General features: G+C 27.7%; 3 protein-coding genes across 6 annotated transcripts in view; all 3 read right to left on the minus strand.

The window, feature by feature from the left end:
• Window positions 1-3,842: 3,842 nt before the first annotated feature.
• Window positions 3,843-6,253, minus strand: LOC108777914 (lipid storage droplets surface-binding protein 2). Of its 2 annotated transcripts, none has more exons than XM_018544915.1 (4): window positions 5,823-6,253; window positions 4,839-5,211; window positions 4,446-4,731; window positions 3,843-4,081 (listed from the first exon to the last, which is right to left on the minus strand). In XM_018544915.1, the coding sequence occupies exons 2-4, from the start codon at window positions 5,139-5,141 to the stop codon at window positions 3,843-3,845; spliced, it is 828 nt and encodes a 275-aa protein (XP_018400417.1). In that variant the 5' UTR covers window positions 5,142-5,211; window positions 5,823-6,253. The 2 variants fall into 2 exon arrangements, with proteins under 2 accessions (XP_018400417.1, XP_018400425.1); XM_018544923.1 differs by lacking the exon at window positions 5,823-6,253 and adding an exon at window positions 5,598-5,649.
• A 1,109-nt stretch (window positions 6,254-7,362) lies between these two features.
• On the minus strand, window positions 7,363-10,741 carry LOC108777828 (lipid storage droplets surface-binding protein 2). Of its 3 annotated transcripts, none has more exons than XM_018544821.1 (4): window positions 10,669-10,741; window positions 8,433-8,764; window positions 7,841-8,090; window positions 7,363-7,754 (listed from the first exon to the last, which is right to left on the minus strand). In XM_018544821.1, the coding sequence occupies exons 2-4, from the start codon at window positions 8,757-8,759 to the stop codon at window positions 7,498-7,500; spliced, it is 834 nt and encodes a 277-aa protein (XP_018400323.1). In that variant the 5' UTR covers window positions 8,760-8,764; window positions 10,669-10,741; the 3' UTR covers window positions 7,363-7,497. The 3 variants fall into 3 exon arrangements, with proteins under 3 accessions (XP_018400323.1, XP_018400317.1, XP_018400308.1); XM_018544815.1 differs by lacking the exon at window positions 10,669-10,741 and adding an exon at window positions 9,606-9,648; XM_018544806.1 differs by lacking the exon at window positions 10,669-10,741 and adding an exon at window positions 9,241-9,446.
• Window positions 10,742-13,040: 2,299 nt separating this feature from the next.
• Window positions 13,041-13,941, minus strand: part of LOC108777845 (lipid storage droplets surface-binding protein 2-like) — a 7,954-nt gene continuing 7,053 nt past the window's right edge. The window contains exon 4 of the mRNA XM_018544828.1: window positions 13,041-13,333. Coding sequence (XP_018400330.1) covers window positions 13,071-13,333 — 263 coding nt within the window. The 3' untranslated portion in view covers window positions 13,041-13,070. The remainder of the gene's footprint in view (window positions 13,334-13,941) is intronic.

A 13,941-nucleotide genomic window follows, 5' to 3' on the forward strand; every position in this document is an offset into this window, starting at 1 on the left:
AATAAACTTAAATGAGTAAGTGACGAGCGAGCAGATACATCTGGCATAAATACCTGTCAGATGTATTTTATATGGATGTTGTGCGTCTTAGATAAATGCTATCTGCAAGAATAATAGAAAGTAGGTATTTGTATTTTTAGCAAGTTAATATTGATGAGTAAAACCTTCAAGTTTTTTTTATCCGCCATGAATTAATAATTAATAATTGTTTAGTAGAGACAACTTAATTATTATAGTATTTGAGAATCGGTTGTTATATGTAACATAGAATGAGAGAATAAAAAAAGAAGAAAGAGAAAAAACTGAAAAACAATTAATTTTGATCAAATAAACAATATATACATAATTAAAAAGGCTTCCATTACTTTTTTGCCGAGACATGAAGTAGTCTCTTATTTGAAGAAAAATGTTTATGGCAGCTTTGTATGTGTTAATCTCGTCTTCATCATATTCTTCCTAGCCTTCCAATGGAATTAAATGTGAAACGACTACGAAGATACCATAATAAAGACTGCGAGAGCCTTGACCATCGTATCGTCGGCGACTACATGCGCACGTATTTTCTCTCGCTGTGTGTTTGCCGAATGTTTCGCATATACGATGCTATCACTTCATCCCGGTTTTCCACGGATCGCAGGATGAGACGTGATAAATGCTCTGACACTGACATCAGAAAAATATACTCTCGTTTCTTTAACGCTCGGTGCCCCGGGAGCCCCTTATCTCTCGACTTGAGACCAACACTTTGAGAAATGGTTTGTTTAAAAAAAAGCAGCCGCGACCGGATAATCGGATTTTTATATCGACTGTTTATTGTTTTGCTGTGACAATTTCAATGCTGACCACACGCCTTAAATGTGTACATTAAAAACAGGACTAATATAATAACAGGAACAACAACCGCGAATAGGGTAAATGAGTGTGTCCCAAGTAGTAGTTTTTAATTACATTTTAATATACAATTATTTATACAAATGCATTAGTAAGTACAGGAAAGGAAAACAATTGCAGATTTACGTATTATTAGTGTGAGTACAATCATCTGTAGTCTGTGTGTCCGTCTTATAAGTTACTGATCGCTTTGTTATAAGTAGTGTGCAAAAGTTATGGAGCTTTACGATAACATTTTTGACGATAAAGCGTATTGTGACGGTTATTTTTGCGTCCATATATAATATTAAACTAAACAGAATTTAAAAAAATTTTTTTACTATTAATTTTGTCACGCAAGAGAAAGAGACAATTAATTCAATACAGATAACACTTAATTCAAAATAACACTCAGATATATTTATATTTGAGTGTTTATTTTATAAAAATGTCCGTATTATATTTGTATAAGAAATATTTTTGCACTCTAACTACAAATCTTTTATTATCAATTATCTTGCTCAATGTGTAACATGTTATATATATCTATATTTTTGATATATAATTTTTTTCTAACATTATCAAGTGTGCAAAATCTTATATTTATAATGCTTAATTTATTCACATTTATGTTATCCAAGTCAAAATAACATGACTTGATATTAAAATAGGAATAAATTAATCACTTTTTTCCATCACAGTCGTTATAGTTAAAATCTCAATTTTCAACTTGTTCAAATATTCTTAATTCCTTAATTGTCTTAGGAATATCAAATATTCCTAGACATATTTTATTTCACTAATTACAAGGTTATACGTGGTTTAAAATTAAAACGACAAACAAAAGCAGAGCATTCAACCACACGCAAGCTAGTATTACGTCTTATAATTACAATATTTCTTTCGTTACATCATAAAATCATTACATGTTAGCCAAACGTTTCGGCCTTTAATATGGCCATCATCAGTGATGTTACAAAGTTTTAAAAAGTTTTAAATACAAAGTTATTCTCAAATATATGATAAAAACTAATAGCTACATTTGTCATTGTTATACACTCAAACGATTGTTAATTGTTGTTGATTAAATTTTTTTATACATTTGATCCGAATTATAATAAACTTGTTCCTTATAATAATTATACAATATAATAAAGTCTCATACATATTAATCTTATTCTAGGTAGTTGTATATGTAATTATTCATGCCGTTTAATTGATTTCGTGATTTCTGTTCTTCATGGATAAGAAGATATAGTTTCCAAACTATATCTTCCTGTACCATGATGATTGTGTATCGCTATTTTTCTTACAAATACATCGCTCGCAATGTTTCTTCAACGATTTACTTTGAAAGTATCTTTCCGAAATAAGATTAACATGTATGAGACTTTATTATATTGTATAATTATTATAAGGAACAAGTTTATTATAATTCGGATCAAATGTATAAAAAAATTTAATCAACAACAATTAACAATCGTTTGAGTGTATGACAATGACAAATGTAGCTATTAGTTTTTATCATATATTTGAGAATAACTTTGTATTTGTAACACTGATGATGGCCAAATTAAAGGCCGAAACGTTTGGCTAACATGTAATGATTTTATGATGTAACGAAAGAAATGTTGTAATTATATAAGACATATTCGCTAATTACTAGCTTGCGTGTGGTTGAATGCTCTACTTTTGTTTGTCGTTTTTATTTCACTAAAATGTCTGAATCAACTATATTCAATACGATAAAATCTGTTATCTGTTCGGGATCAATTTTGCTTAACAGTAACATTACATTTTATTAAATAGTCTATCTGCTTAAAAAACAAATCTTACATATAAATCTAAATAACACAAAGAAATAGCAGAAATAAGACATTATTAAGCGTTTGTGTCATGTGCGAATACCACGCCTTTCGAGTACGTATGCCCGTCATATACTAACAGGGTACGGAAAGCACAGCTTTGAAAACACGGACAAATCTTATCGAAAAATATCGTGTTATATTCTTAAAAAAAGAACAACGATAATCGCTTTGCTGATTCGTCCTCGTAAATATACAGTCTAACAATCCGATCAGCATTACAAACATTACTGACTAAATTAAAAATCTGAGTGTAACACATAGATAATGGTTAAATACATATAAAGATAAATGCTCAAATAGAGATATTTTTCTCTTTCTTTTAGTCTATGTCACATATTTAAAACACGGCAAAATAAAAATAATAATAAATATACAGGATATTACATAATATAAACAGTGTCTTCTGTACACGTTTTCTTTTGGTATTATATTTTTTGGTAATTTTAAATTCGAATTCTATTTTAAATGATTTATTATAAATTCTATGATTTGTTATATTTCTTTGTTTAAGGTACCAAAATCTCCTAATTTTTAATTTAAAAGTTTATGATTTAATTTTTCATATTAAACAAATGACGTTTTTTAACATCTTATAAAATAGACCGTTTTTTTTGGATAAATTTAAGATTTTATTACTTTAAAATTACTTTAATTTTAGTTAGATTTAGAAATTTTAGTTTAGTTTATATTTACGATTAAGAAAAAGAGCTTTAAAACATTCTATATATTTAAAAAGAGGATTATCTCTATAAAATTAGTTTACATATAGAAATTTATTTTCTTCTTAAAAATAATTGAATTATTTCTCTTAACAAACGGCAGTTAGAAGATTATGTAAAAAGTCGGAAATGTGCAAATGCGAAATATCATGAGAAAAAGTTGCCATATATCATGGCTGAGAGCACAGCTTCTTTTTAATTCATTTTGGATTATGAAATTATTCTGCGAATGGTCACACGTTTCACGACTTCTCATTAAGTAAAATTCGCAGTTTGCAAGTAAAATATACTTGGAAATAATTTCATGTAAAAATATATAATAAAAATAGTCTGATTTCTTAAGTGCTATTACATACACGATTATAAAACGGACTAGAACGTATCTCTAAGACGAAAAGAGGCAGTCACTAAATAATTTAAAAATTAAACTCACTACCGATTCCAAGAACTTGATCGCTTGAATGACCACAAGAACATGTAATACCAAAATAAGTATTTCTATCTTATACATGTGCTGCAACCTCTCCATTAATGCGTAATAAATACGTCTGTATGCTCGAGTACTGAATTCGCTCAATCTTTCCATTGTATGATGCAGCTTAACGTGTTCACTACATAATCGCTCTAGAAGTGTAAATTAATTAGTATTATTAAAACCATTATTTGGCTTAATTATTAGGTGTACAAATTAATTCGGTACGTTTTTTGTGTTCAAAAATGCATTTATTTCAAAACAAAACGAATGAACAGATTCATTAAAGTATTGTCCATCGCTGGCTACTACTTTTTCCATCTCTCAGGCAATTTTCGAATTCCATCTCGAAAAAATAACTCGTCTTTGGAGGCGATTATTTTTTGGAAAACGGACCGAACTAATTTGCATTCTATATATTCCGTTTTAAAAACATAAATAAAAACTACTAATACTACTACTATAATTAGCGTATCTTAAATTTTGTTATGTCAAATTTATATTTATAACAATTACCTGTATCTGTATGAATCTCTTCCTCTGATGGAGGTAGGTACTTGTTCAACATAATTTCAGCAAAATCAGTAGTGTTATCGACGGTCTTTAAAATACTGATTCCAGTTTCAGTTGACATGACTCTGTCGGCTTGTTGCCAGCTGTAGATACGTAGATAGTGAACCTTATAATATGTAAGTAAAGTCATAACTCTTACTTTCTGCTTGGTTTCCCTTTTTAAATCAGTAAAAGTTTTTACTGCAGGACGGAGATGTTCGGATACCATAGATTTGGTGCGATTTAATATCTGGAAAAAAAATATAAAAGATAAATACATTTATAAATTTTATATCAAGTAATTAAAGGATCCATATTTTAGCTAGAAATATGAATATATGTATAAATGAGTATAACCTGTTGGGGTTCTTCTTTAATTATTGGCAGATTCCCTTCGACAAAATCGATACCCTGGCACAATGTTTTATCCAGCGTATAAATTGGTTTCTCCATCAGTCGAGCGACTGGCAGAGACTTCTCTATCATCGTATTTAACACACTTTCAACGGTGTCAAAAGCCCAGTTTACAAACGTGTTTGTGCCTTTTACACGTTCATACACCTCTGTGGATTTATCCCACAAGTAATTCACGCTGGGTATTTTACGTGCACGATCAACAGCTTGAATTCGATATAACTGATCCGAGAATTCCGTATCCATGGCTATGATTAAATTGAAATCTTCTCATCGATAAAGCAAATAACCTCTTGATTCCTGTGCACTGCACAATCTATAACAAAAAGATATTAAATTAATTTTAACGAACATGTGAAGTTTTCTATTTAAAAATAATTTTAATAGATGTAGCAAGACCATTGCGTGGGGAACTGGCTATAAATTAAATTAAACAAATTTCAACAAAAATTTATTTCAAGGAACATATGAGAGGACAAAGACAGACGCAAGAGTATTATAAAGCTATAAAAGTATAAACTGTGTACATAAATTATTTATACGGAATGCAAATTATAGAAAGAATAAATAATACGTAGAAGAGATTGTCTTCCACTATAATATTTAAGTCATTGTCAATAAAATTTTTTAGCATTGTTATTGCATCATAAGTGTCATTATTACATCAAGCACACTATTTACAGCTCAATAATAGATACTAACTCCATTAACACATTCTTCTATATATAAATTGCAATTCAAGCAGGATATGAACAGCGTTCGCGTAGAAAAAGAAAATGTTCATTTAAGCACACTAAGCGAGAACTAATATCATGATTGGAGTACAAAGCAACGAGCGCCGTAGGAATGCGCGTGGCTTACTACGACTCATTGTTCGCACTCCCGATCGATGGAAACGTACAAGTATAGTTATAGAAACATACGTACGTTTCAAGATCAATGTCACGGTCGTGAAATGACAGATGCTCCAACCGATGTGATACGATGTGATATAGCGAAATCGCGTTAGTTTGACATTTAACTGATATGATCGTTGCAATTGTGAGTGGACGCCAGCTTCCCTTCAGCTGCCCTATGGCTTTGTATTTCTCCCTCTCTCTGTTATACTTTCTCTTTCTTTTATTCTCTTTTCTCACTATCTCCCTCTTTAAACATCACTGCTGTTGAACCTTGATCCCTGACTCATTTCACTATAAAGTTTTGTTTACTCCGATAAGCGACCGCGAGTTCAATTATTTATACACTTTAACGGACTAGCGAACTTACTTTCCTGTCATTTTTCATCACCCGGTATTGAACGGAAATACGGTTGTCCGCCACGAGATTACGCCGCTACTGTTAAGTCCTTGACAGTTCATTTCGGAGCAATCGTACGTCGGTAACGTAAAGATTAAAGCGATCTATACATTAGTGTAAAAACTTTTAAATATACCTAATAAATATAAAGTCTTCTCTTTTAATTTTTCGTTGATTTTGTTAAAATTTATTTAGATCTTATTGTAATTTATTAAAATTTATTATAATTTTATTTAAAAGAAATTAATAATTTTATTAAATGAAATTAAAAATGACTTTTTATTATTTTGTTGAACATTATTTGAATCGATAAATTAATTTCTAAAAAATAGGCATATAAAGATTATTGTTTTAATTTTAATTTATTCAAATATTCTTATTAATGAAAATAAGATATTTCATTTTTTTCATTTTTATAAAAATATATTGTATATTAAAAAAATAAAGAGTTATAACGAAAATGTAATTCTTAGTAAATAGATTGCAGAAGTATTTCTTATTTTTTGTTACGTTGAAATAACTGCATTTTACTTCATTTCGAGACCTTACTTATAAAAAACTAAATTTTTAAATTTTTTAATTCTACATTTCGAATCAGTAAGGATAAATAATAATATAAAGAATGTTTTCTCCAAAAGTATATTTTAGAATACATCTACATAATACTTTATAAAATATATATATTTGCATTTATTTATTTATGCCTTCCATGCATTCACAGATCTTCAATATGTTTTACTTAAAACACATTTATGTATTATACATAAACAAGTGTAATTCTAATAATAATGATGATGCATCAGTGGAGATAATTAAAGTTTACTCCTTTCTGGCAACTGTAAAAGCTAATAACTTTACAATTTTCATTAATATATAAATTTGTCACATGTATAGAAAATATTAAAATTATGTATCTTATTGCTAATCACAAAATTGTGATTTACGTATTGTAAATGTAGTATACATAAATATATTTAAAAATCAACATAAATCATTGAATTTGAATTTGCTCAAATTAAAAACATTATATACTTTTTCTGGTATTAACGTATTTTATATTTTTAAAAAAGAATGCTTTCGTTACAAAAGATATTAAAAGTCTTCTCAAAAATATATGTACACCATATTAAATTTTTATAAAATTTTTTTAAACAAAAATTTTCCTCATTGTTTCAAGTTTTGTATTTTCCGTATTTTATGTTTCTTTTTTAATGCTTTCCTTCGTAATGCGTAATAAATTAAATTATGTATTGATACGGACGTGTATAAACGTATTGAACAAATGAAACGTCTTTAAACTTTCAGTTTACTTTTTCTCTTCGTCTTTATTCTCCGTTGAACTATTTGTCTCATTATCGTCTGCCTGTCTCTGTTCAGGGTGCAAGTATTGTGTAAAATGAAGAATGGACACTACACTAGATATGTACGTCGCTACGTCCTCCTTTTTTATTGTCTTCAATTGAGCGGCAACCGAATGGTAAACGCGATTAGCGGTTTTCGTTGACAATTGTCCAATCGTTTGCACCGTATGAAGAACTTTGTTCTCATCCGCGGAGATGGGACCTGCAATAACGTCATTATGATCATTAAAACAATACTGGTTAATTAATAAATATAATGCTAATAAAATGAAGTTTTGGAGAACATACTTGGTGTATTCTCTTCTCCTTCCACCGGTGGGAAATAATGATCTAATAAACGATTGACAAGTACACTAGTATTGTCAACGCCTTGTACAGCCATGTTACCATATTGTGTATTTAGAAGTTCATTCGCTTTAGTTATACTGATCTCTTTTAACGTAGATGCTTGTTGCGTAGCTGATTCTTTTGCCGTATTAAGTTTTTCGATGGTTGGCTGCAAAGAGCTGCTCATAACCGCTTTGGCGGCATCGTATATCTGTAAACACCAGAAAGCCATTTATTAATTAATAGGTAGTACATGAATCAGATTGCTTCAAAAAAATTATATGTCTCTTTCTTATTTACTTGTTTTTATTTCATTAATACTTTTAAACGGACTAAGATATGTATTATGGAATTTGTTCGGAATAAAAATCTAACCGAAATTTATTCCGTTTTCCTTAGAAAATACAATAAAAATCTACGGAATAATTGAACAATTCCGATTGGAATTTATTCCGAACAATTCCATAATATGTGCCCAGATTTTGTATAGCTACCCTACTGTACGAGGAGATCACTGCCCCACTGAAAAGAGACAGGTTTCCTTTAGCGTTACCTGTTGAGGTGGTTTCTTCACAATCGGAACTTTTTGTTCGACTATGTCCAATCCTTCGCATAGTTTCTGGTCAACAGCATTGATCTGTCCTTCAAATTTCTTAGCCAAGGGTGCAGTAAGCGGCGCGGCCGTGGCGGTCGCATAATGCAGTCCTGCTTCGGCTTGATTCAAAGCCCAATTTACCAAATGATGAGAATCTTTAACGTAAGAATATGTAGATTCCGTTTTTTCGATTGCTGAATGAACTACCGGAATATTTTTCACTCGGTCCAACACTTCAAAACGGGGACCAGAGGAGTTTGATGTTGTTTTAGTGGCATCCGCCATTCTTTCTGTAAAAATCGAATTAAATTTATAATTTGTATTTATACAGCTTATCATGTATCGAAAGTGGCATATATCAAATTAAAAAAATTGTTTGTCGACAAAATATTTGTATTAAAATATACTCAAATCTGATATATATATGCAAAGTTTTACACCATGCTTAAAATTTATAATATAATTTGAATTTAAAAGTTTGATTTATGCCATTTTTAGAACAAATATATTAATACAATAACAGTAAAATTGTACAAATAACAACGATAAAAATGTTGCAATTATGGTGACAGTGCACGATGATATGTGCGGATGTCAATTAAATTCAAGACAATGTTGAATCATTTGCGATAAATTTTCCAATTTTATGTAAGTGGTTGTATGACGTTAATTATTATGTGTGTCACGCTCGAGTATGCACTCAAATATTTTAAAGAGGTATCCCTGTAATGCGACGAACAAGTATTTTTTACAGAGATCTTTGTACCTTCGGTAGTCGGTGAATCACACTTGTCAGTCATCTTGTTATCTATGGTGTCAAGCCAGATATGTACTTTGATACCGTAATTTATATATAACTTAACGACTAAATTTCCTCCATTTTTTTTCTTAATGTATCTACATACGTGCGATCGGCAAATTAAAAAAAACAAAAGAGGAAAACAAAAAATGTTCCAATGAATAAAATTATCGCGAGACACATATTGCATATGTATGATACCATAAATGTTTATATGGTATCTCACACATCATCTACATGTACATACATATAACAGTGCCGAAAAAAAGAATGCAAAGAGTAAAGCAAAATCAAATATTTAGATTTTCATTACACGAACTAATGTACTCAACTGATCATGAGATTATGCGCGTAATACATGACTCATCCGCTGGAACAGACGAGAAAATAGTAAAGTAAAATTCCGTGTTGTTATTACGTCGCTGTTACTAAACGTACCCCATACAAGACGTTTATTTGAAAATATTTTTTTGCAATTTTAAATTCTTTTATAACTTTTTTTCTTCAAATATATCGCTTTATATAAAAAATATTTTATTATATCTTTCTTGTAATAACATTTCAACTTTATTAATACAATCTAATTTTTTTCTATATAATTATTTCTTAAAATAAAATTTTGTATTTAAAATTTTGTTTAAGTATATTTCGCTTTTTAGATCTTTGTTTTTTAACATATCCTTTATCTGTTGTTAGATGAAATTATGCGACTTTTTAGGTATTTTATGTATAGAATTGTTAATAAAATATCTAATTGTATTTAAAAAATTATTTTCTTCATTATATAATTAATTATTTCACATTATTTTTAATAATTATTACAACGTAGATTCTATGTAATGCGCATTACGACAACCAGAGTGCTAATTTTATGCGTATATACAGCAACAAACATAAAGCAAACCTTCTTTTTTGTCCTAGAAAATTATTGATGTTTGTTGTGAAATATTAACCTCAGTTATGGATCAAGTTATAACGTACAACTGTTAACTTGAAATCGTACATAACATTTCGAGTATAGATCAACATAATATTACATGAGTAAATTATTATGTGAATATAAATTATTATACATATGTAATTATAAATTAATAGTTCACTGAATGTTTAAAATAACAAAATATTAATTAATGTAATAACAATCACTAATAATTATTAAATTAAGTTAGTAAATGCTATTCACAATAGTAGTCATATTGAAAGATGTGGTAGTACTAAAAGCATTAAAATATAATACAATATTTTCTCGCAACATACATTATTTTATAAATACTATTTACATTGTGTCAGCAAAAACGTTTTTATATAAAGTAAATTAAAATGTTTAATTTAAATTTCAATATCTTATAATTTTTTTGTTTCCTTATTTTATTTTATTTTATAATAAATACTTACATTTTTAGATGACTTACTGGAAAGAATTTGTTGAAAGCCAACGATATATGACCAACTTGCACAAGATGCCGGGTAAGACTGTCGTTATATCTGTGTGAAAACCGGTACGTATTGGGGGAACGTTATTAAGTGGGGAGATCGAACAGTAACGTCAAATACCTTGCTAATTCCTTTCACATTTCAGAGCTATACTGGTGGAATCTACTAAACTCACTTAATTGTATGAGAAAGTCGAAATAGAAGTTATTTTACACCCATTTTGTTTGGAAGAAGGAAATTTAAAAAATAGGGAAATAACGATAAATAAATGCTATTCTATCAGTAGAATACACAATCTCTCTCATTTAATTTTATTATTAAATCTTATTGTTAGAGAAGGAATTGAGATATCTTCAGCTAATGTTAATATACTTATATTTTTTTTTATATATTTTTTATATCTGTACTTGATTTAAACATAATCTGAAAAATTATTTGACATTTTTAGTAAAACAACAAAAATAATATCTTTTCAAACAATATTTTTTAAATAGAGGCACTTGTTTTCGAAAAATTATTTTTATCTTTCATATTTAAAGTACTTTTTGTATTTTACATTACATCATTACAGTGTTACATCATATTATTTGCTCGGTTGCATTATATGATAGTTTGATGCACTTTTACGTTTAGGTTCCATGTAATACAAGTACGTCTATGGTTCCATTTATGCTTCTGCGCAGTAAGATATCTCGCAACATCCGTGACGTGGCGGTCGCACACTTGTACCCTTCTACTATAAATACACGTGGAAAACGAATGAATAGTCCACGAAGTTGACCCTACGAAGAATGATAATTGGAAGTAACGATGATGCTGTTTATAATGAATCTGATGCAATTTTTTAAATATTGCTTCGAGATATTTGTATTGTCATACTTACTTCTACTTCGGTTTCATTGTTAATTAGCCTTATTAACTCGAGAAATTTTATCGTACGTGTTAATATATGTGATAATATATCAAGAAGTGTAAATAAAAAATACAATAATTCATTGCTAATAAATAATAATCATATTATGGTATAAAAGCATAGACGATTATTTCGATAAGTCCTATTGTTCAATCATATTATTCTAGGTAAAACATGTACAGAAATAAATAGATTTTTCTTGTATTTAATAAATATAAATAATAAATAAAAAAAAGAAGATAATGAAATGTAAAGTAATTTTTTTAATGTCAAATTTATTATTTTTATGTTTAAACCTCTTTAAGCTTTAATAGTAAACAAATGTTTTATATTATGAAATAGTATAATTTAAAATTTAAATAATAAAATAAATAAATAGTAAAAAATTAAATTTTTATCTTCATGTTTATTATAATGTATTAATTATAGTATATTAACGAAATGTGCAAAATATAAATTTTTATTACAATTACCTTTATTATATTTGTTACATATTTATTCTGTATACAAAATGCATATTTACTTTTAAAATCGAAAAAATTTTCTTACTGTGTCAACAATAATAATAATATATGAAAAATTTTTTGTGAAATAATTAAAAAAATATTATGTGTAATTTGAAAGATGTCAGTATAGCATTCTGAACTTTGAAATGGAACACATCTATTTATATACATATAACACAATATATACAACATATATATTATATGTATTAATATAAAAATGTGTATGTATAATATAATATATAAAATTATATTTTAGAAATATATCTAAACAAATATATTAAGATTTGGTAATTATTTAAAATTTCATATTTTTCGATTACCTCGTTGAAATTTATGCATACTGATTGTGAGGTACATAAAAAATATATATTATTAAATATATATACATATATATCACAAATTGCATTATATCATTTACTGGCTATTATTTAAAGTTTATTTGATTTCATTTAATATGTGTTATAACAATCTGTGAAATTTATTGCATTTGTATCTTTTATTATCTTGTTCAACTATTTTCACATTTTTATACAGATTATACAAAATACATAAATATAAATTTCATTTATACGTTTATTCTACATGCATCTCATTCTAACAAATATTATCTCGTTTTTATTTTTATTTTTTTTATATTTTGTGTATTTAGCGAATAACATAAAAGAATACTTATACATTAACGCTTTATTGACGCAGAATATTTTTGCATGTCATTTAGTTTTTTGGCAGTTAGAAATTAGCATGTGTGACCGCAGTAATTCGATTCTTAACAATATTTATAACATTACCACGAATAACAACTATATGTGTATAATTATTAAAAATAAATATAAACTGCTATTTTCACATTAGAAATACAATACAAAAGATATTAATTTCGATGGTTTAAATAACCATTATATATAGAAATTTTGAGAAAAGTAAGATAGAAGCAGTGTTCTTTTTTACTCGCTCTTTTCCTTATTTTCATCGTGTGGTTCTTGATTTACTTCGCCGTTTGTTTGTGGCTTTTCGTTGACAGTGTGAAGATATTTTGTGAGTCGAAGAAACTCAACTAAACTACTGACATAAACCGATAAACCGTCCTTCTTGATAGTGCTCAGGTGATTTATTATGTTTAGGTACACACGTCGAGCAGCTTTATTAGATAAGTGACCGACCGTTTGTAAAGTATGTAGCAGCTTATCCTCCTCAATTGTATTGATGTCTGCAATAAAATATTTATAGTTAAGTTAATGTATTAAGAAGTAAAGAGTAAGAAGTGAAAGAGAGTTTACATTTAAAAAGTCAAATAACCATATTATTTTGGCGCATTTCAAGATAAATTTACGTAATTATTTATTTCACAATTTGTTTAATTAATAATATAGGTATAAATTTATTATATGAATGTAAATAAAAATATCGATATAGAAATTAATTACTTATTAAATAAGAGAGGGATACATATTTTACTGTAAAACTTTAATAATTTTGATAGATACCTAATTTTAGAAAAAATTCAACCACACTCACATAAAACTTATATTATAAATATTTTAATAAAAAAAAGATATTAAAATTAAATTTTAATGATTATAGAGAGAGAAAATAGTAATTCAGTGGCTACCATAATTACGACGATAAACTTTTATTGTCATGTTAGCTACTTTCACTAACTTTCTCATTGACTCGTAACACTACCAACTTTCATTACGTTATAAAATTACTGTAGCTTAGAATATTTTAATGTTCATAAAAATAAAGAATTTAATTTATTCTTTAAAACATATATTTTATTTATTGAAATGTTATATATATATATATATATATATA

Source organism: Cyphomyrmex costatus, unplaced genomic scaffold (assembly GCF_001594065.2).
Source record: "Cyphomyrmex costatus isolate MS0001 unplaced genomic scaffold, Ccosl1.0 scaffold116, whole genome shotgun sequence".
In the NCBI taxonomy this organism is placed as follows: domain Eukaryota; kingdom Metazoa; phylum Arthropoda; class Insecta; order Hymenoptera; family Formicidae; genus Cyphomyrmex; species Cyphomyrmex costatus.